The sequence below is a fragment of the Xenopus laevis genome, chromosome 1L (assembly GCF_017654675.1).
Source record: "Xenopus laevis strain J_2021 chromosome 1L, Xenopus_laevis_v10.1, whole genome shotgun sequence".
NCBI classification, from domain to species: domain Eukaryota; kingdom Metazoa; phylum Chordata; class Amphibia; order Anura; family Pipidae; genus Xenopus; species Xenopus laevis.
Window position 1 is genome coordinate 19,165,634 of NC_054371.1, and position 22,860 is coordinate 19,188,493.

General features: G+C 40.1%; 1 protein-coding gene across 1 annotated transcript in view; it reads right to left on the reverse strand.

Annotated features, from left to right (window-relative positions):
* Nucleotides 1–7,722: 7,722 nt before the first annotated feature.
* atoh8.L (atonal bHLH transcription factor 8 L homeolog) overlaps nt 7,723–22,860 on the reverse strand; it is a 31,654-nt gene continuing 16,516 nt past the window's right edge. Inside the window, exon 3 of the mRNA XM_018227880.2 lies at nt 7,723–9,022. Coding sequence (XP_018083369.1) covers nt 9,017–9,022 — 6 coding nt within the window. The 3' untranslated portion in view covers nt 7,723–9,016. The remainder of the gene's footprint in view (nt 9,023–22,860) is intronic.

Here is a 22,860-nt window from a genome sequence, read left to right on the forward strand (position 1 = left end):
TGCCTTTACAGCAATCTTGTTGCTAGGGTCCAACTTACCCTACCAACCATGCATTGATTTGAATAACAGACTGGAACATGAATAGGAGAGGGTCTAGGAGTAATAATAAGTAGCAATAACTATAAATGTCTAGCCTTAGAGAGCATGTGCTTTTTGGATGGGGTCAGTGACCCCCATTTGGAAGAAGGAATCAGTCAGAAGTAGAAAGTAAATAATTAAAAAAAACAAACATTAAAAAACAATGAAGACCATTTGGAAAGTTGCCTGAAATTAGCTATTCTATAACATATTAAAAGTAAACTTAAAGGTGAACCACCCCTTTAACAAAATGGACCCTGAGCACATGGCTGCTTAGGACTTTATACTTTAGCACAATGCCATCTACTGGGCACTGGTTGAATTACAAGAGGTATAGCTTTAGGCAGCATAAGGAAACTGGCCTCCCTCTTAACTGTATTTTAGGACCAGATAGGCAACTATAACACTAGGGAACTGCCTGGTAATTACAACTGGGAGACTAATATACCAGTCCCCTACACATGTACATCTTCAGTGTTCTTATTTTGTGATGCATAGGTCTCCTATGTATTGACTTTTTGATGCATACATCTTTTGTGATCTTATCCGGTCTGGCCGGTAAAAATGATGGTTTATCCCAATGTTATTAATAGGGAAAAAGAGATAAATATATAGGAAGGCCGGTATTTTTTTCAAGAAAAGGTGGCAACCCTACTTGTGATACATGTGTTTTTCATATACTTAACTCAGCCGCAAGTAGTCAGTGCTCCCAACTTCAGCCGTAGTGCAGGTTTCCCCAGTAGCCACTTTCACTGGTGTGTACAGCATTCAATATGGAGCAGCACTACTCTATTTCTTTCAATTAAAAATGCCTTTATTGCATTATTTTCTGGGCATTACAGCTACGTTTCAGCCACCTCCTTGGCTCTTCATCAAGCTTAATAAAGGGCCAAGGATAGGGTTGCACCCTCTTCGGTTTTGACCCGAACAGTTTGGTTTTTCTAAGGTCTGTTCGGGTCTCAACTTTCTGTTTGGTTTTCAGCCTTGTGGAAACCGAACAATAATCTGGGCAAGTTCCAATAAATGAAAACCAATTAAATATCAAGATACTCACATTGACATGGCTTAGCTATTATGAAGTGCAGTTCATTTCTTGTTATTACAGAAACAGAAATAAGCAAATCAATCAAAAATAAGAAATCGTTTTTCTAAATGAGCATTGCTGTATTTCAGAGCTTTCTGGATAACTGATTTCTGCATCATAGATCCCATACCTGTAGTTAAAGGATTGGGCTTACTCACCAAGCAGAATAAATAGAGCTGTGTGGGTTTCAACTGGACGTCTGAGTTTGTCAAAGGGCTGTCTGTTCAAAACTTTCTGTCCCATTTAAAACATTGCAAAAACTGGACAGAAATCCAGCCAGTTGCATATAAGTGTATAAGTGTAATAAATGTAATAACCCTGACCCAGCATCATAACTCCATGACATCATTGTGCCTGCCTCTGATGTCATCATGCCCACCCCAACATCACTGCTCCACCCCCAATGCTATCTGCCCCGCCCCCTTTATTCGGATTTAGCCACCGGCAAAGGTGTCAAAGGAGGTGCCTGAAACGTAGCTGTAATGCCTGGGAATGATGCAATAAAGGCATTGAGATTGAGTAGTGCTGTTCCATTTCATATATTTAGCATCATTTCTTCTTGCACAGTGGCCCCCATGGCAACCTCTTCCTAAATTAAACACACCCCAGTCTTGCCCGGCAGCTGCAATTAGAATCAAGTTGACTTTGCAGATGATTATGAGCAGATCTTCAGGCCAGACGGACTTGCTATTCTTCTAAACAGTTCTGCAGTTTGATTTAAACGTTCTTTAAGAGGAATCCAAATATCGATAGTCATAAAATCCTAAAACAGCTGGAGGATTTTTTAGTTTTATTTCTGATGAAGCCTAAGAGCCCTTACACATGAGCGTTCTGACCTGCGCTCCCCTGCGTTCCGTTTTTCGGCGTTCAGCCGCAGGGGAGCGCAGGAATAGACGCATTTAATTATTTCAAATGGGGCTGTACTCACACAGGCGCATGTAGGCGCCGAACGCAGGTTGAGACGCAACATGCTGCATTTTTCCTGCGTTCAGCGCCTACATGCGCCTGTGTGAGTACAGCCCCATTTGAAATAATTAAATGTGTCTATTCCTGCGCTCCCCTGCGGCTGAACGCCGAAAAACGGAACGCAGGGGAGCGCAGGTAAAAACGCTCATGTGTAAGAGCCCTAAAACATAGATTTTTGCTTTTCCACAGTCAGCAAGAAAAAAAAGCAAGTGGAAATGATCTAGGGAAAGTCCCAGAGGTTTATTGGCTCTTGTGTGTACTGCTGAGTAGAACTTAGGCATCTGATTATAAATCCTTAAAGCTGCAATAATAGATAGCAAATGGGAGGCACACCGCCAAATACACACACATATATATATACTATACACATATATATAACTCTTGCTTTTGCAAAACATTTACATGAGTAAGAGTGGTTTTGTAGAGAGGAAGAAAACATTCTATCCTATATAATAAAGTTGAAGTGTCTCTGCGTCCAGTCCCTGTGCCCGTGGGATTGCGCTACTGCGCATGTGCCCCACGGACCGTCTCTGGTGAATTTTTTTTAGACTAGAACAATTCTGTTTTTATAAATGTTTGACTACATATGTTCTAGCGCCCGTTAATTTAACGGACTTAATGTCTAGTTGTTATATATTAATATAACAATAATATACACCTGTATTCAATATGAATACATTAATGATGAGGATTAATAATGAGGATTATCTCGGTGTGTTAATTACAGGAAATCCGTAGATTTTGTTATTTGTCTATTCTAGTAAACAAGAAAGAACAGGACTGATGAACTGATGAATACCTTTATTCTATGTAGGGATGCACCGAATCCAGGATTCGGCCAGGATTCTGCCTTTTTCAGCAGGATTCGGAAGAATCCTTGTGCCTGGCCGAACCAAATCTGAATCCTAATTTACATATGTAATTTTGGAGCAGGTTGGGAAATCCCGTGACTTTTCGTCACAAAAGAAGAATTTTTCCACATTTTCCTTTCCTGCCCCTAATTTACATATGCAATTAGGATTCAGATTCGGTTCGGTATTCGGCTCAATCTTTCACCAAGGATTCAGGTATTCTGCCGAATCCCAAATAGTGGATTTGGTGCATCCCTTATTCTATGCTTCATTTAGGCTCATTGGGGAACACAGCATACTTTTGCATCAGATCCCCTCTCTGCTCCATCTCACATTCTCCATGTTTCCCCCCATCGACTCTTAAACCTCCTCTTTTCTCTGTCCCCCCATCCTCCTACAAGCTGCACCCAATGTCCTTTTATGCATCCTCCCTGACTTTCTATCTCTTGTGCTCCCCATCTGCTCCCTGCTCCACTCCCATATTGCTGTCAGACCAGCTCCATGTCCAATGAAATATATCCAGCATTCTCATCAAATACTGGGCAACAGTGTTATATATTTCTGTGGCCACTAGGTCGTGAAATACTGGAATCACTATGACAAACTGTACACTGCTGGGCTCACCAAGATATTAAATGAAGGGACACTGTTACTTATATTGCTGGAGACATCATGCCATAAAATACTTGGCTCACAGTGTTATATAATGCTAGGGTTATATATATATATATATATATATATATATATATATATATATATATATATATATATATATAAAGCTGCTGGAAGCCGGAACAACACAAGTAAAGTTGCCTGGGTGCAAAAAGCAAACAATAGATAACAGTCCGAAAGATGGCCATGCACTCACAGGACTGACATTTCGGCTAGCTATCTTGCCTTTCTTAATGTGAGCATATTGGCACATGCACAGTTGGAGCAGTCTTCGGGTTTTTGTGAACCAAAACACCGGGGAAGTGCTGGAGATACAATCATTTTTATATTTCCCGTGCGCCAATCCCCATTGCTCTACTCCAGATAATGAAAATGTGCACGAATAAAGGGGAGGGGACAGGGGCGATGAACGGCAGTGGGCCTAGGGGCACCCATTATGTAAATCTGTGTGTTAGATTTCGTACAGAGCACGTAACATACAAATGCTCCACCAGTTTAGAACAACTTCGACCAATGGGCTCTCTGCTTAAATCCCAACAATTGAATAGGAAATTCTTCTTGCCTCCCCATTAAAGGAAAGCTGCCTCTATTTGTTTGTAAGTCAGGGAACATAACAGAAGGATATGGAAAACATTTTAATGCAGTCAAAAAAAAAAATTACAACATTTGGCTGTACTATATTCTTAAAGGTACAATTAAAATAAATAGGTAATGGTACACAGACTTCCAACAAATGATGGTATGATGCCATTTTTATTACAAAAATATATTGATTTTATTTAGTTATACAAGGTCATGTTTTTTTTTGTTCTCCTTCAAATAGTTTTTTTTTTTCAGAATAAAAAGAAACAGGTAAAATTATTTTGATTTTATCCCGAAAGATAAGCATGTACGTTTATCGTTTCTCAAAGAAGGGCTGTAGCCAGGAGCTAAATATCCATCTTGTTTCTAACCCACAATGCAGTGTTTCCCCCAGAATTCAAAAATGTCACGTGTTGCTCCTTGAAAATGAGCCCTAAAGTGGGAATTGGATGTGGGAGCTGCAGTTCTCCTTTGAATGCCTAGTGATTTCTTAGTTTAAAAGCATCAAATATAAATGGTCCTGCTTTATCTAAAAAGGGGCCCTATGAAAGTTAGATGGGGCCCCGGGCACTGGGAACCAAGCGGTATATTCTTTCAGCACCGTTTTGTATATGTTGTTTAATGGTAACACAAGTGCTTCGTTGTTCTAGAAAGTGCTTCAATGACATTCACTGATTGCATTGATTATTGATTAACTGTGCCAGTGTACGGATAATAGGAATAACTCGCGTTATGGACCGATGGGCTGATTTACTTGATTTATCTAGTTACCCATAGCAACCAATTAGATTCTAATTAGTAGCAGACTTCCCACTGGTCATACCTCCCAACATGTTGGAAATTAAAAGAGGGACAAAAAGTTGGCGCGGCAATTTTTTGGACCGCACTCATTTTTGTGGCCACATCCCCTAATTACCATGTTCATTTTACAAAATTTGGAAGGTTATGAAATTTTAACATATTTATGTGTTTTTTTTCTTCCAGTTATTACAGTTTTGCTAATGAAGGTGAATTGCCCTTTAAGCTGTGAGTCTTAACATTTCCCAAGGGACTTTTGTTACAATTACTTATTTGCGTATCTCAAAATTGTTAAAAAAATATCTTATCTGCAGCTGTGGCTGTTATGGGCTCTCTGCCAAAAACCAATTAAGTTAGAAACATTGTTTCTTCTTCTGGCTGTTCAGTACAAACGAGGGACTGCGGGTTGAGCTGTCAAAAGAGGGACTGTCCCTCTAAAAACGGGACACTTGGGAGGTATGCACTGGTAGCTACCCCAGTACCACTGATATTCTATGTTGTTGATAAATCTGCTCCAGAATCTTCCCTTCAAGCTTTTGCCTTCTTTTGTACCCGACAAAAACCTTTCAGTACTGTAACCCTGGAACCTTTACTCCATATTCCAGCCTAATGAATTAATTATCTTTATAAACGCCCCCGTGCTTAGGTGAGATCGGTCCAACATTTCTTTTCCTGAAAATAACTGATAACAATGTTTACATAGCAAGTAGTGTGAAACTTGACCTAAAAATATATTACAGGTATGGGATCGCTTATCCGGAAACTGGTTTTCCAGAAAGCTCAGAATTACAGCATGGCCATCTCCCATAGACTCCATTTTACCCAAATAATCCATATTTTTAAATGTTATCTTTTTTTCTGTAATAATAAGATCAAAGAAGTACGGTATGGGACCTGTTATCCATAATGCTCGGGACCTGGGGTATTCCAGATAACAGATCTTTCCATAATTAGGATCTTCATACCTGAAGTCTACTAGAAAATCATATAAACATGAAATAAATCCAAAAGGCTGGTTTTGCTTCCAATAAGGATTAATTATATCTTAGTTGGGATCAAGTACAAAGGTACTATTTTATTATTACAGAGAAAAACAAAATAATTTTTAAAAATTTGGATTATTTGGATACAATTGAGTCTATGGGAGATGGCTTTTCTGTAATTCAGAGCTTTGTGGATAATCAGTTTCCGGATAACAGACCCATACCTGTACAATTTCACTTGATCCAAACTAAGATACACAGTAATTAATCTTTATTGGAGGCAAAACAAGCCTATTGGGTTTATTTAATTTTTACATGATTTTCTAGTAGAGTTAAGATATGAAGATCCAAATTACAGAAAACCCAAGGTCCCACTGCATTCTGGATAACAGGTCCTATACCTGTATCTAGAGATTATGGGTCCCATTTATAAACCTTTCAAATGGCAGAAGTTCTTTTTACATATATACAGTATAAATACAAAAAATACTTTTGGTGAAAATTTTTCTTCACTTCAGAAACTGGCAAAAAAAGATAAAAAATAAATAGAAATGTCGCTTTTGGCCTGGTGACCTGGCTAATTTAGTTAATAAATAGGACCATAAATGTACACAGATTTTGGGCATTTCCATTTCATGGTGTTCTGGCCCTTTATGTATATGTAGAATAGATACTGTATCCAGATGTCTTTTTAATATTACCTTTTCATTGCATCAATAATTTCTGTTGGAGCCAGACCAAAGACATTCTGGAATACAAATGATTTGCAGTGGACTGGCCCAGCTGATGAAGGCTGTTTTCTGCTGAGAAACATGGGACCCAGGCTATAGTGGGACAGAGGGCATTTGTTTGAAGCACATCCTGCTGCAGCTCAACCTGAAACTCTTCTCTGAAGGTTGGGAGATGTAGTTCAACAACAACTAAAAAACCATAGATTGGATAGACTTAATCACTACTACCCTTAAAGGGGTCGTTCACCTTTAAATTGAACTTTAAGGGGCAGATTTATCAAGGGTCGAATTCGACCATCGAATTAAAATACTTTGACTTCGAATATCGAAGTCGAAGTATTTTTCACCGAATTTGGCCACCGAACGATCGAAGTAAAATCGTTCGATCGTACGATTAAATCGTACGATTCGAACTATTTCAGCGATCGATCGACCGATTTTCCTTCGACATCTAAAGACTTGGCGTAGTATTGTAGTCGAAGTTTAAAGAGACGGTACTTCGATTATCGAATTTTCGAACAGTCGAACGATTTTTACTTCGAATCGAATTTTGAATTTTTTTACTTCGAAAATTCCCTCGAATTCCCTTCGACCCTTGATAAATCTGCCCTTAAGTATGATGTAGAGAGTGATATTCTAAGATAATTTGCAATGGGTTTTCATTTTTTATTATTTATGGTTTTTGAGTTATTTAGCTTTTTATTCAGCAGCTCTCCAGTTTGTAATTTCAGCTGTCTGGTTATTAGGTTCCAAATTCCCCTAGCAACCATGCATGGATTTGAATAAGAGACTGGACTATGAATAGGAGAGGGACTGAATAGAAAGATGAGTAATAAAAAGCAGCAATTATAATAAACGTGTAGCCTGACGGAGCATTTGTTTTTTAGATGGGGTCAGCGACCCCCATTTGAAAGCTGGAAAGAGTCAGAAGAAGAAGGAAAATGATTAAAAAACTATAATTAAGAATAAATGACGCACAATTGGAAAGTTGCTTAGAATTGGCCATTCTATAACATACAAAAGTTAACTTAAAGGTGGACCACCCCTTTAAAGGAGAGAGAAAAGGTATAATGAAAGTGGCGTACCAACCTATTAGGCACCCCCCATTGATTATAATTATAGTTATAAAAACTCGATAAAATTGAACGAAAACCCAAATTGCTGAAATGTTTCAGGCTTTTTCCCGAATTGCTAGAATTTTTTCTTGAGTTTTCGAGTTTTTGGCCGAAAACCCTGAAAAAGTTGGATTTTCGGGCTAAACCCAGTGCACCCCACGAAAACATCAATTTGAGATAGTCGCCTCGCCCTTTGACTTATACATGACCTCGACCGGTCTGGGATGGCGGATTTTTGGATTCTGGCTTTTTGCAGCATCGGGGTCTTATACATCTTGAAGGTTTTTTTCCTCAAAAATTGATTTTTTTTTTTGCGTTTTTAACATTCAGATTTTAATAAATAACCCTCTCAGAGTATCAGTACATCTCCTGGGGGGACAATTGCCATCAGCCATTTCTACCATCAGTCTATATAAAACCTATTACATTTAGTCTCCATCTAATTGTTGTGGAGAGTGGGCCTCCACCAAGACCTGTTCACACCCCAACTGACCTCTCTGCAGCCAACAAGACCCTTCGAAATGTGATGACATCATCATCATGCTAATACAACGTGATGATGTCATTATAAAGAATACAAGGATACAACGGAGCACAAAAACCAGTGATATAAGTTGGTAAGGTTATATAATACCCAAAGAACTGTCCCATAAACCCTGGTGCATTTGGGAGAGAAGACTGTGGCTTGGAACCCTCCTGGCTCTGCCTCCCTGGTTGGATATCCAATACAAATGGCAGCTCTTGTGCAACTACAACTCTCAGAATTGGCTGACAAGATGAGTACGTTATGTGAGAAACCGCTGGATCCGCTAGCGGAGGAATTAAGGGGAAGTAAATGCTTCACTAAATCTTTGGCACAACGGCAACAAACAAAAAAAGTCTTGCTGTGCAATGAAGTGATATAAAAATATCCCAGTTTAAGAGAGAAGGAAGAGCAAAATAATAAATTGCACACACTAAATAGCTGACTTGTTCGGAACAGAACAGCAGTTTCTCTATCTCTCTCCCCCCTTTGTGTTTGAAAGGGATTTATCCAGATGTCTTTCTCAAGCGTAGAAGCCAGGAGCTTGTCTTCAGGATTTACCATCCGACGCTTGCCAGGAGTGAGGGAACCCTGCTTGGCTGTTGTTTCACTAAACCAGACGTTACCACAACTTTATTCCTGCAAGAAAAAAAAAAACAAAGAGTGAATTTGGCATGTGGAGACCCTGGCGTCACTCTGTGTGTTCTCAATGTGCCCATGTGGGAATGCCGGGCAGGAATGTGTCTTTGTTGTGGTGATTCCCAGCATCATCCTGTGTCATGACCTTTCAAGGACAAGGAAAGCTACTGAGACAGTTTATTGCCAATAGATTAGCCACAATAGTACAAGCTATAACATTATATTTATTCTACACAATGCTTTACCATACCTGAATAAACAGCTCTAGAAGCTCTCTGTTTGTTTAGGATAGCAGCTGCCATATTAGCTTGGTGTGACATCACTTCCTGCCTGAGTCTCTCCCTGCTCACTCATAGCTCTGGGCTCAGATTACAACAGGGAGGGAGGGAGGGAGGGAGGGGGGGAACTGAGCATGCTCAAGCCCCAGCCCTGGATGTTTAAGCTGAAAACAGGAAGTCTGATACAGAAGCCCATGAGTACAAAATAGAAGGAAAGAAATGCTGTGTTTCTTTTGACAGAGGACTCAGAGCAGCATTACTGTTGTATTTATATAGACCTTTCTGATAAAGCTTACTTAGTTTTAGCCTTTCCTTCTCCTTTAAATAACATTTTCATCAGCAGGCAGTGGGGTATTATAAAGTGGGACTTTCATAACCCCTGTGGGTAGGGTTGGGAACAGTGCTTCAGATGGGGCATGTAAATATGTAAGCAGGTTCAGGGCAAACATGGATCTCTCGACTGGAACACATTTGCAGTTATTTTGTGGGTACCCAAACCCAATGAAGGACCTTACCATGCAGGCCCAAAAATCTCCAAAGAAACATATAAACATATAAAAGGACATAAAAACCCCCTCCAAAAAAATGTAATCAGTGAAAAGCCTCTTTGAAATCTTTAGATAACTGCCACTCTGGTTGTTAAAAGGTTAACAGTAAGGCTGCGGCATCCTCTTAAAGTGGACCTGCCACCCAGACACAAAAATCTGTATAATAAAAGTCCTTTTCAAATTAAACATGAAATCCAATTTCTATTTTTTATTAAAGCATTCATAGTTGTTGTAAGCTCATTTAAAAATCTCAGCTGTCAATCAAATATTGTCTGCCCCTCCTCTATGCCAGTGGCATAGAGGCGGGGCAGACAATTACTTTCACTTTCCATTCAGCACTTCCTAGATGTCACTGCTCTCCACACATTCCCCCGTTCTCTTTACCATTTAATTGTGTAGCCAGGGCAAGGAAATGGACATCAGGTCCCCTATTCTGGTGCACAAACAAGATTCTGAGATGATGCAAGACTTGCCTTAATAAAACTGTCCACAAAATGGCTGCTTCCTGCTTGCTATAATTATGAATTCCCAGACTGAAGGAAACTAGATTCAAATAATTTATATAGTGTAATTAAAGATCATTTTGCTTGACTAATGAGATAAAATAAGATTTGGAATGTTTTTTTTTGGGTGACAGGTCCCCTTTAATCACTTAGAAATCCTTCTACTCCTCTAACCCTCTCTGCCCTCTCCCTCAGGAATTTGCTTTGACACTTGCCTTATGAGCATGCTCAGTTCTTCTCAGCTCAGATTACTAAACACACCCTCCAGTCTAAGAGCCAATGAAGAGATAGCATTGCTGGTTCCCATAGAAACTCCATCTGTCTGATCCTATTTTATTGTCCTAACCACCTCTCCTGAGCTCAGCTTAACCATTACATTGCTCAATCCTAGCAGAACTTTTTATTATAGTATAACCTGTGTAACCTGCATTCTGCATTGCATGAACTTTACAGCATACATGTCTCAATGTTACTGATGATGTCAGAGGGAAAATGCGCATGGTGAAAGCTGCTATTTGTTCAGAAAAATGTGATGGAGCGGGCAAATGGAGGGGTAAATGCAGTACAAATAATGCCATTTGGGTGGGTAAGATATGGCCAACTTATATACATGGTAGGAAAATGTAGGCTTTACATGTCCTTTAAGGGCTACTAATTAAATACAGTAATACTGTATATAGGGTAATATATAGGGAGTCCCTGGTAAAGGGAGTTTCCAGTTAATGATACAGCTGTAAGGGAGAGTTTTGGGGAGAAATAATTTGCTTATTTACTGTGTGGTTTGTATATTTAATGCATTAAGTTTTTGTCAAAAAGATTGTATATTGTTTTGTTGAAGTTTTGCGTTATGTGATAAGAATTTTATCAATAAACACAATTCTTACCATGCAATACTGTACCCTGGTATAAACACTGATAATAACTAACAATTGCTTGCAATGTCCTTTGTATATACAGGTATGGGATCTGTTATCCTTAAACTCATTATCCAGAAAGTTCCGAATTACAGAATGGCTGCCTCCCATAGACTCCATTTTATCCAAATAATCCAAATTTACATTTTTCTTTGTAAAATAAAACAGTAACTTGTACTTGATCCCAACTAAGATATAATTAATCCTTATTGGAAGCAAAACCAGCCTATTGGGTTTATTTAGGGGCCGATTCATTAACTTCGAGTGAAGGATTCGAAGGTAAAAAACTACGAATTTCGAAGTATTTTTTGGGCTACTTCGACCATCGAATGGGCTACTTCGACCTTCGACTACGACTTCGAATCGAAGGATTCGAACTAAAAATCGTTTGACTATTCGAGCATTTGATAGTCGAAGTACTGTCTCTTTAAAAAAAACTTCGACCCCCTAGTTCGGCAGCTAAAAGCTACCGAAGTCAATGTTAGCCTATGGGGAAGGTCCCCATAGGCTTTCCTAAGTTTTTTTGATCGGAGGATATTCCTTCGATCGTTGGATTTAAATCCTTCGAATCGTTCGATTAGAAGGATTTAATCGTTCGATCGAAGGAATAATCCTTCGATCGTACGATCGCAGTATTTGCGCTAAATCCTTCGACTTCGATATTCGAAGTCGAAGGATTTTAGTTCCTAGTCGAATATCGAGGGTTAATTAACCCTCGATATTCGACTCTTGATGAATCGGCCCCTTAATGTTTACATGATTTTCTATTAGACTTAAGGTATGAAGATCCAAGTTACAGAAAGATCCATTATCCGGAAGACCTCAGGTCCCAAGCATTCTGGATAACAGGTCCCATAACTGTATAGGTCTTCCCCCAAATGTGCTGTGATGTTGGGATACCACCGCAAATTCTCCATCTGTAAAACTGTACCTAAAGACAACCGACTGCTAATACATTATGTCTGCCTGCAGCCCCAGCTATGTAACGCACGTCATTTATAGATTGTAAGCTTTTTTTGTCAGGGCCCTCTTCACCTTGTGTATGGGCTATTGGTTGCTTTGTATGTAATTCTGTATGTTCAATGTATAACCATTCCTTGTACAGAACTGCGGAATATGTTGGCGCTTTAAAAACTGATGCTAATAATAATACAAAACATGATTTCCGAAAAATATATTGAATAGTGTTTTTTTTTACAAATCACCAGCAGAGGGAGCTGCGGTGCTTTCAGTAATGTATTTGGACTCCTCCATATCTGTTTTCAGTTTATAATTCAATAAAATGTCAAAAACTGAGAACAAATGACAAGCAGAAAACCAGGAAAGAAATTTGCCGGCCACAGCTTTTATTAAACTTTGCAAACTGGGAAAGAAGGAAAGTCATTTACTGATTGCGATTACTGAAAAGGAAAGCGTTTTATGTTTCAAAATTACTTTCAAACCGTTCAAATATAGACTAAACCATTGTGATGCTCCTGTAATTGTGACGTCAGCATTACCCTGCAATGCCACCAGAAAACATCAATGTTTCTTATATAAATAGCAGGAGACGGCCAGGGGGATTTTGCCCAACATGGTGTTTGCTGAAAGGAGAAATGATGATACCCCACATGGTGTAATTTATGGCTAACTGGCTACCAATCTGATAACCTTGTTGCCTGAAGAGGTAGTATCACTTTTCTGTAAGATTTATACCTTATTAAACATGAATGAAACGTATGCATTTATAAAAAAACTCTTATTCTTATTCGGATTTAAAAAGCTATTTTTTCTTGGAGAGGATGGCCTTGCCTAGGCAGTAGTATGTCACTAGTATCCCTAGCTAGGTCTCGCTTATCTGCCATAGGCTCCTTCAGGTCAGATTCAGACCTTAAAGGACATGTAAACCCCCTCCACAAAAATGTGAATCAGTGAACAGCCTCTTTGAAATCTTTAGATAACTGCCACTCTGGTTGTTAAAAGGTTAACAATAAGGCTGCAGCATCCCCTTAATAACTTAGAAATTCTTCTACTCTTCTAACCCACTCAGCCACCTCCCTCAGGAATCTGCTTTGGCTGTTGGCTCATGAGCATGCTCAGTTCTTCTCAGCTCAGATTACTAAACACACCCTCCAGTCTAACAGCCAATGAAGAGATAGCATTGCTTGTTCCCATAGAAACTCTGGCTGTCTGATCCTATTTTTTTCTCCTAACCACCTCTCCTGAGCTCAGAGTAACCATTACATTGCTCAACTCCAGCAGAACTTTTTATCAAAGTATATTGTGCCTGTGTAACCCTGTATTCTGCATTGCATGAACTTTACAGCAACATCCATGTCTCGATGTTACTGATAATGTGTCACAGGGAAAATGGCTGCCTGCTGAAATCTTCTATTTGTTTTAGGAAAATGTGATGGTGCTGGCAAATGAAGGGACTATATGCAGTACCAATGTGGCTTGGGTGGGGAAGATACGTGTCCTTTAAGAAATCTAAGGAAGCAATCTACTTAATGGTGTAACAATGGCATAGTGGGCCCCCCTGCAAAAAATCTTTGGAGGGGCCCGGAATGCACCTCCCGCCACCTGTCTGACTGCTTGTGTAGCCTACTTGCTGGCCACTGTAAGATTGTGACTGGGGATGGGGGATTTGGATCTCCAAAGGGGAAGCGAAAAAGTCAGAAATTCATAAAAAAGCTGAGGGCACAGTATTTATTTCAGTATGGAGACTTTGCAGCAATGCCACATTTCAGTCATCTCAAACCTCCTTTTGTGCTTTTGCTGCATGCTCCACCTAGTGGCAGAAAGCAGAATCAAAGACTTTAAATGTTATAGAATTTTAAAACCATCAGAAAGGCTTAAAGAGAACTCCGAATAGCATAAAGAAAAATATTCAAATAAGAAAATACAAACATGATGGTTTCCCTTTAAGCGGCGACTTGTTTTTAATGATTGAGCACCAGAAAATAATTCTCCTACGCAAGCAGAAAAAAAAGACATGAAAAGGTAAAAAGAAAATGCATTTATCATTTTTATTATATTTAAATCCATGTGATTATGACCTATAGCCACAGCCAGGCCTAAGTGCAGCCTATTCTTACATAAGGCAAGCTGATGAAGACCGCCGTTATTAATCTTTATTATTGCTGAACACATAACCCTGTCTGAGTTATTTCAGACATTTGATAAATTGTATTTTTTTCCCCCCTTGACCAAGAGCCTTTATAAAACCGCTCAGATTTGTTGTGGCTTAGTTTTTGCTGTCTTTGAAAACTGCTGGGGATTAAAGGCTTACTATGGTATTCCTATGGACAACTTCATAAAAAAAAGTGAGATTCATATATATATATATATATATAGTAATTTAAATATGTAACATTTTTGTTTTGTCTTAATTTGTAATTTACTTTGTACTATTGCCTTAAGGTATAAAAGCTGCCGACAGACCGAGTCAGCAGCTTATTGGTCCGTGCATGGGGCCCCCCAATGGGCTTCCCCAATCGAGATCTGGCCGAAAGTCGGCCAGATCTCGATCGAATGGGACTAAAAATCCCATCGGATCGCGGCAGCATCTGTTCGTTGACGCGGTCCCATGATCCGACCGCCCGTTACAATTTGTTAGGATCCGATCGTTGGGCCCTAGGGCCCACGGTCGGATCAGCCCGATATTGCCCACCTCAAGGTGTGCATATCGGGGAGAGATCCGCTCGTTTGGCTACAATAGGGGCAGATTTATCAAGGGTCGAAACTTCGAAAATCGAATAAAAAAAGACCAATTGAAATTTATTTAAAAAAATCGATGCTTTTAACTCCGGGTCAATAGGCTGTATTAGTATTTACCCCAAAAAACTTCTATTTTTCAAAGTCCACCAAATGACTCCAAATTTCTAGGAGGTCCCCCATAGGCTAAAACAGCAATTTGGCAGGTTTTAGATGGGGAGTCGTCGAAGTCGAAGTTTTAAAGAGACAGTACATGATAAATTTCAAAATTCAATAGTCACTTTTTTTTTCAATTCAAATTGAATTTTGGACTATTCGATAGTCGAAGTACACTAAAAATAGCTTGAAAATCTGATTTATAAATTGGAATTTTCACTTCGACCCTTGATAAATCTGCCCCTACGTATTCAAGCATAGAAATACAGATTTTTTTATATAAAATATACAAGGTGCTATGTACAGTCACAGTTAGAATCCACTTTAAAGGCATAAGCCATACTGTCTGTCTCAGGCTATACTGGGTATTTCAAAAATGGGGCTGCACAATACCCTTTAACTTTCAAAGGTGAAGGTTGGAAGGTGTGAGAGCCATTCTGAGTATATTTAAAGAGAATTAACACTCCTACAGACACGGCCAGGGCTTCATACAGCCCAGGGGTGAGATATTTTGGGAAAGGGACATTGCTGTTGATCAGACACTATATGTCATGGGTGTGAAAGTGATAGCCTTGTGTACCAGCTGGCTCCTAGGGGTCACTTAAGGGGGTCTTAATGCAAACTTCAGCTCTCTAGCCAACTCCATTTATGCCTAATTCTCTAACAGACATGCATGGAAGCCTAGGCTTTTCAACGTCTATTTGCATACCTCCCTACTCTCCTGTTTTTTCCAGGACAGGCCCGATTTTGACAGCTCAACCCGCAGGTTTGTTACTGAAATGTCCCGACTTTCTCTTTGATCTCCCATACTGAACAGCCATAAAAAGATACAACGTTTCTAACTTAATTGGCTTTTGGCAGAGAGCCCAGAATATGTGGCAGCTGCACCTAGATACATTTGCAACAATTTAAGATAAGCAAAGAAACAATTCTAACAATATAAGATAAGCAGGTCTCTTGGGGAAACTGCAACTTGCAGCTTAAAGAGAAAATCACCTTCGTTAGCAAAACTGTAATAACACATAAAAACCACAGAAATGTGTTCAAACTTTCATAACCTGCCAAATGAACATGGTAATTGGGGGGCGTGGTCACAAAAATGGGCATGGTTAAAAAAATTCAATATGTTCTGCACGGCTAATCTTTTTGTCCCTCTTTCTATTTCCAAAATGTTGGGAGGTATGTATCTGTAAGTAGGTTAGAATTTTTTTTTTAAATCAATCCTCAGTTTTTTCCCTAAGCCTGACTTAAGATGATCAGAGATGCCCATATTTTTTTGGGCAGTTAGGCCAAATTTCACCCATATGGACATGCCGGGGGGAGGGCTGTTTCACCCAATCATTCTGGGTGATCTATTTAGTGCCATTGAGAATACTCAAGCAGTAGCCACACTTTACACTTACCACGATGGATTGTGACATCAACAGTCAAATCTGGTTGCTAGGGTCCACATTACCCTAGCAACCATGCACTGATTTGAATAAGGGACTGGAATATGAATAGGGGAGGCCTGAATAGAAACATAAGTAATAAAAAGTGGCAATAACAATACATTTGTAACCTTACGGTGATTTGTTTTTTTTTAGATGGGGTCAGTGACCCACATTTGAAAGCTGGAAAGAGTCAAAGAAGAACTGTAAAAAATTTAAAAATTAAGAACAGTTGAAAAGATGCTTAGAATTGGGCATTCTATCATACCTCCCAACATTTTGGAAATAAAAAGAGGGACAAAAAAGTTGCGGCAAATTTGTTGGACCACCCCCTAATTACCATGTTCATTTTACAAAATTTGGCAGATTATGAAAGTTTGAACATATTTCTGTGTTTTTTTCCAGTTATTACAGTTTTGCTCATGAAGGTGCATTGCCCTTTAAGCTGTGAGTCTAACTTCTCCCAAGAGACCTGTTATCTTATATTGTTACAATTACTTATTTGCTTGTCTCAAAATTGTTACAAAAGTATCTTATCTGCAGCTGTGGCTGTTCTGGGCTCTCTGACAAAAGCCAATTAAGTTACAGACATTGTTTCTTTTTCTGGCTGTTCAGTGCAGAGAAAATCTGGACTTTCCAGTACAAACGAGGGACTGCGGGCTGAGCTGTCAAAAGAGGGTCTGTCCCTCTAAAAACGGGATAGTTGGGAGGTAGGAATTATTTCTATAAACTAATTTAATGCTCTAAAGTTCTAGTCCAACCCACTCAGCAATATGGCTGCTCCCAATTAGACAGGGAAAGAAGAGGGAGGCAGTAATGATGTTATTGTGAAATACTTAAATCCCAGGCCTATTAAACAGCCCTTGGCTCTCACTAGGATTAGTTGACTTTAGCCATAGTATCGTTTCTGTCTGTAGATTTTATACAAGGACAATGGGACACGTAGAACCTCAAACCCAGCATTTTTACAGCTAAAACAAACAAACAAACAAAAAATGTAAAAATAAGACCCACATGTATGTACCTATTTACACCCGTGACATGAGGTGTGCAAGGCCAGAGACGCTTCCTGTAGGAGCAGCAGAACAATGGGCTTTTTTATAAAACTATGTGAACGGAAATGCGAGAACTTTCCCTCAAAACACGACAGAAGCGCAGGAATGATAATCACAGCATAATCTTGTCCTTGATCCCATGATCAGAGCATAGCGGGGCTACTCACAGTGGCAGCAGATGATGTCACAATGTACTCGGCACTTTTGTGAACTTGCTTCTATGCCATCAGCAAACCTTGTGTATCATTCTCACTTGCTTTAATATAAATAACATTAAAGAGATGTACACCTTGTGTATCTGTGGACAATAGGGGGTACATTATCCCTTATAATACATGAGTGATACTCAGAGTTCCCTGTATAACTCAGCCTGCAGCCTTGTGCCTTTATATAGTCACAGAACAACCCCTCTGTGACTTCTAATATCCTTATCATTTACAGTAGGGGGTACATTATCCCTTATAATACATGAGTGATACTCAGAGTTCCCTGCAGCCTTGTGCCTTTATATGGTCACAGAACCCATCAGTAACTTTTAATATCCTTATCATTTACAATGGGGGGTATATTATTCCTATACATTTCCTATACATTTGCACAGTATATCCCCCACACTTTATCCACCCCCCTGCATTAATACATAGAGAAATATCCATGTCCCGCACAGACTAACTGAATTCCAGCAGGGCAACACAAAGCTTTTATGAAAGTCCAAGTGCAGCTCCCCCATAATGTGACTTTCCTCTCCCATAAAGAGGCCTTTAGCACGTTCTTTCCTTGTGCTTCTCAAACAGCTGCTCTCAGTGTTGTATCCTGAGTGATGATGAGGTTCTGAAAGTGTTTTTTTGGAACAGATGGCCAGGAGAGAGCCGGGGAACATGCCAGCAAAAAAAGCTGGGGAATGTGCCAAATCCTGCAGTGAGTGAGAGCTTTGGGTTCCAACTCGCGTGCCTTTCCCTTGCCCTCTGCCCTCAGTGGCGCCAGCAGAGCTTCCCAACTACAACTCTGAACATCTGGAGTCTGAGACTGACACAGAGGAGGGGGGAGCTCTGCTTGCAGCTTAGCCTTGTGCTAACTTACTGCCTGGGAGCACAAACCCATGAATAACAACACAAAGGAATGGGACTGCTTGCAAGTTTAACAGCTGCGCTCTAACACACACTATAGAGACACCCAGTCCAAAATCCCTGGTTAACAATGTGCTATGAGATCACACACATTTATATAAACACACACAGCTCCATGCACGCAACTCCTCTACTTATAATACATATATACACATATATATATGCACAATATCTACATACATTTTATATGCAGTGCTTCCCCAGTGCATGCAGACATAGATGTGTGTGTATGATAAAGCACATGGGCATATTATTAGCAAGAAATGTTTTTAGGGGGTCCCATACCATTAGAAAAGCCTCTGTGGTGTGCAAAGGTAAAAATAAGGAGATTTCCATGATTCAAGCATTTATCCTTATAGGGACTGCAAAGGTGCTATATAGGGTATAGTAAGGCTGTAGTGCTTCCTATCAGAGTTGGACTGGAGAGCCTGGGGCCCACTGGGGCTACTACTTTGGGGCCCCCCACCACCCTCCAGATGCAAAGTGCCCCATTCCCAAGCCACAACCCTCTTTAGCCCCCAGAGGGAGGTCGAAAGCCGATTTCAGCTTCCACGCAAGGACTAGGTCTGGGCTGGGGCCCACCGGGCTTTTTCCCTGTGTCCCACCGGCCCAGTCCGACCCTGCTTCCTATTCCCAAGCTGTGCAGTGTGCATACTCCAGTTGTAGTTAAACTACAAATCTCAGCAGCTACTGACAACTCAGGCTTTTAAAAGTGGGTTATCTGGGTAATCAAGGGGTTGTTGCCCTTTAAATTAACTTTTCGTATGATATTTTGAGAAAACCTGAAAGTTTTCACTTTTTATTATTTGTGTTTTTTTCGAGTTATTGAGCTTTTTATTCAGCAATTTCAGCAATCCAGTTGCTAGGGTCCAAATTACCCTAGCAACCATGCATTGATCCGAATAAGAGACTGGACCATGAACAGGAGAGGGCCTGAATAGAAAGATGAGTAATTAAAAGTAACAATCACTTTTAAGCCTTACAGGTCATTGGTTTTTAGATGGAGTCAGTGACCCCTATTTGAAAGCTGGAAAGAGTCAGAAGAAGAAGGCAAATAACTCATAAACTATAAAACAGAAAAAAATGAAGGTCAATTAAGAAGTTGCTTAGAATTCGCCATTCTATACTAAAAGCCCTCTCTTCCCATATATCAGCAGTACAGAGGTACTTAAAGTAGTCAGGATACTGCCCTATCAGACAGGACCTCTTATTAATTATATCTTATGTGGGCACCAATATGCCCTCCCTTGGTTCAATACGTATGTTATTCCCTCTGTGCCACTCAGGGGAACTGCTAGTGCCTATTTACCCCGTTGGATACCTGCTAGCCTCTAGAGAGGTTTTAAAAAAAGCACACCGGCTGTAAGGGATGCTGGGAGTTGTAGTAATAAGAGCTAGAGTTACTACAACCCAAATTATTGGTATTCTGACCAAGGACCCTACTAAGCAGAGACCCATCACTGGATGAAGAAAGCAGAGCAACTGCAGGGACCACACGTTGGCTGTAAATCCTCCCCAATATCTCAGAGAGACACCCTGACCTCGAGACCTCCACATGAGAAGGAGATGCCTGATCTACTGTGGTGAGACTTCTGACAATCTCCCCTCATCAGTGGCGACAGCTGGAGATGTATGTATAGGGCAAATGACTGAATCATGACTCAACAATAACACTGGCTTGCATAACCTCGCAAAGAAGAATGTTAAAGCAAAACAATGGGATGGAAAAGAGCCACTCGGCTGCACAGATGTTTGCTCAGGAACAGCCCGGAAGGTGTGAAAAAGAACAAGCAATAATATGTAGGAGATTGTCACCTACTGCTGGTCAGCAAATCACTAAAGCATGCCTTACTAAAGTATAGTGGCTTGTTGGGAGGAGAGGATGGCAAACAAGTGGCCTCTGGCTAATAACTGGATCATGAGGAACTCCATAGAGACCTGCTGGGAGAGGACCACCTGTGGTCCAGATTCATGTTCCTAATCAAAAGGTTTCTGTAATGATAGGGATTGCCTGCTATGATTAAGTGCTGGGTAAGCATGAAACGCGTTGGGCTCCATGTGGGGTTATTGTTGTATTTTAATATGAGATAATAAACCATCTTTATCAACAGCGTGATTATAGAGATATTTTATGAGCCTAATAAAAATCAAACTCTTTGATCCTAGTGATGGCAGGCCTATCAGTAATAACAACAGAACAGATAAGTACTCCCAATTACCAAATTATAATCATATATTTCGTTTCTAATGGGGTCTGACATGGGTCAGCAAAAATAAATTTGCCTTCTCCTCCACCCACCACTATGAGTTATACCAAAAGGGAATGGATAACTCAATTTCAAGTTTAAACGTGGTATCTAATATTATGGGATGCATTTTGTATGACACGCAATCATATGCGATTGTTGGTGTATAGGTTATAATTAATTTTGGTCTGTCACTTCATTCATTTTAGCACTGCACTATATTATTAGAGAACCCAGGGGGTTTAAATGAATGAATTTATAGAAGGCATAATACACGGTATATATGTGGAATGAATGTTTGTGGGGTATATATAATATTAGATACCACGTTTAAATTTGAAGTTGAATTATCCATTCCCTTTTGGTATAACTCATAGTGGTGGGTGGAGGAGAAGGCGACTTATGACCCAAAATCTTAGATAGTCTCTGTGGGGTGCTTTTCTTTTTCCCCTTTGGAAAATCACTTTTGTTTAGGCCTATCAGTAAAGCATCGAATATCTTCATCTTAGAAGGATAACCAGAATGAGGCCAGGGGAGAGTCTGATACTGTATATTCATGTATATGGCCACCTTCCTATGGATCCGCTCTAGTCTTCCAACAATCGAAATGATCTCAGCTGAAGAAAAGCAAGAGGAGCCTCAATGAGGTGCACTTCTGCATCTGTTAGGGAATTATAACACAATAGGGGGGCTATGGACACTGTGGCCAGCCAAAAACAACAGACTTAGCAGCTAACTCAGTCTTTCGGGGCCTTAAAATCGACTCCATGCTGCTTAGGTTGGGTCTTCGTGATCCCTATTAATAACAAGCAACTATGTCCTACAATATAAAATCAAAATTAAAAGCATAGCTGGTTCAAAACCAATTGTTGATGCTTGTGCAGCTCATGTTTCTAACAGAGCCATAGATTTTCAGCTGGACTAGGAGCAGGGCCATTGCAGGACCTTCACCCTTTTGTCATTTTTATACTTAATCTTTACAGTGTGGCCCTGCTGGATTCCCAATATTCGTGGCGACAAATTCCAAAATCCACAGGGAGGTTCAATCCGAGTTTACAAACCTCTCTTGTAATAACACTAAGAACACAAACATCAATCACTCTCCTTCTGATTCCCCCCCATGTTATTTTCCGAGAGGAAAACTGGCTGAACAGTCGGTTTCCTCTTGAACGGGCCTTGATGATGATTTCATCTAATTGGTTCAGCGTTAAGTAACCTGCAGGAATGCGATGGGTAATTAGAGTCGGTGCTGTTTCCTTAAGATACCCGAGGTTTGGCTATGTGTTTGTAGATAAAGTCACAATTAGCTGATACTTGTGGGAATGTAGATGTGTAAGGCAGCTCCTGGAGCAGGACCTAAACGTACTGAAAAAGCCATGATTCATGGGGAATTGCACATTATGGCTGGAAATAAACCATCTGTAACGATTAAATTGGCCACACGAGTAGCAGGGAAATCGGTTGGCTCTGGTGCTTTCCTGATCCAGGGATGTGTGTTTTGTGCCTGAAGTGGGACTTCCCTAATTGTCACATTATCAGTGCTGCTAAACATCATCAATCAAACAATCCAATAACACACAGGCACTTTGTTCCTATGAAAATGAGTGTATTGTTGGTACGTGCATTAAACAACAGAAAACCCTTTAATCCCATCGATCTTCCAAGACCATGCCCAACCATGATCCACCATCTGGTCTCATCACCAGTTACCCTCCTATCTGTTCTTTTTCAGGGGCTCAGATGAAGACTAGAACTTTCTTAATAAGTTTATCACAGGGATGACTGACCTAGGCCTTGCACATAGTGGAATCCTACTGAGCAGTAGATTGAGTAGTAAGGTGCAGTAGATGGAGTAGAAAGGCGCAGTAGATGGAATAGTAAGGTG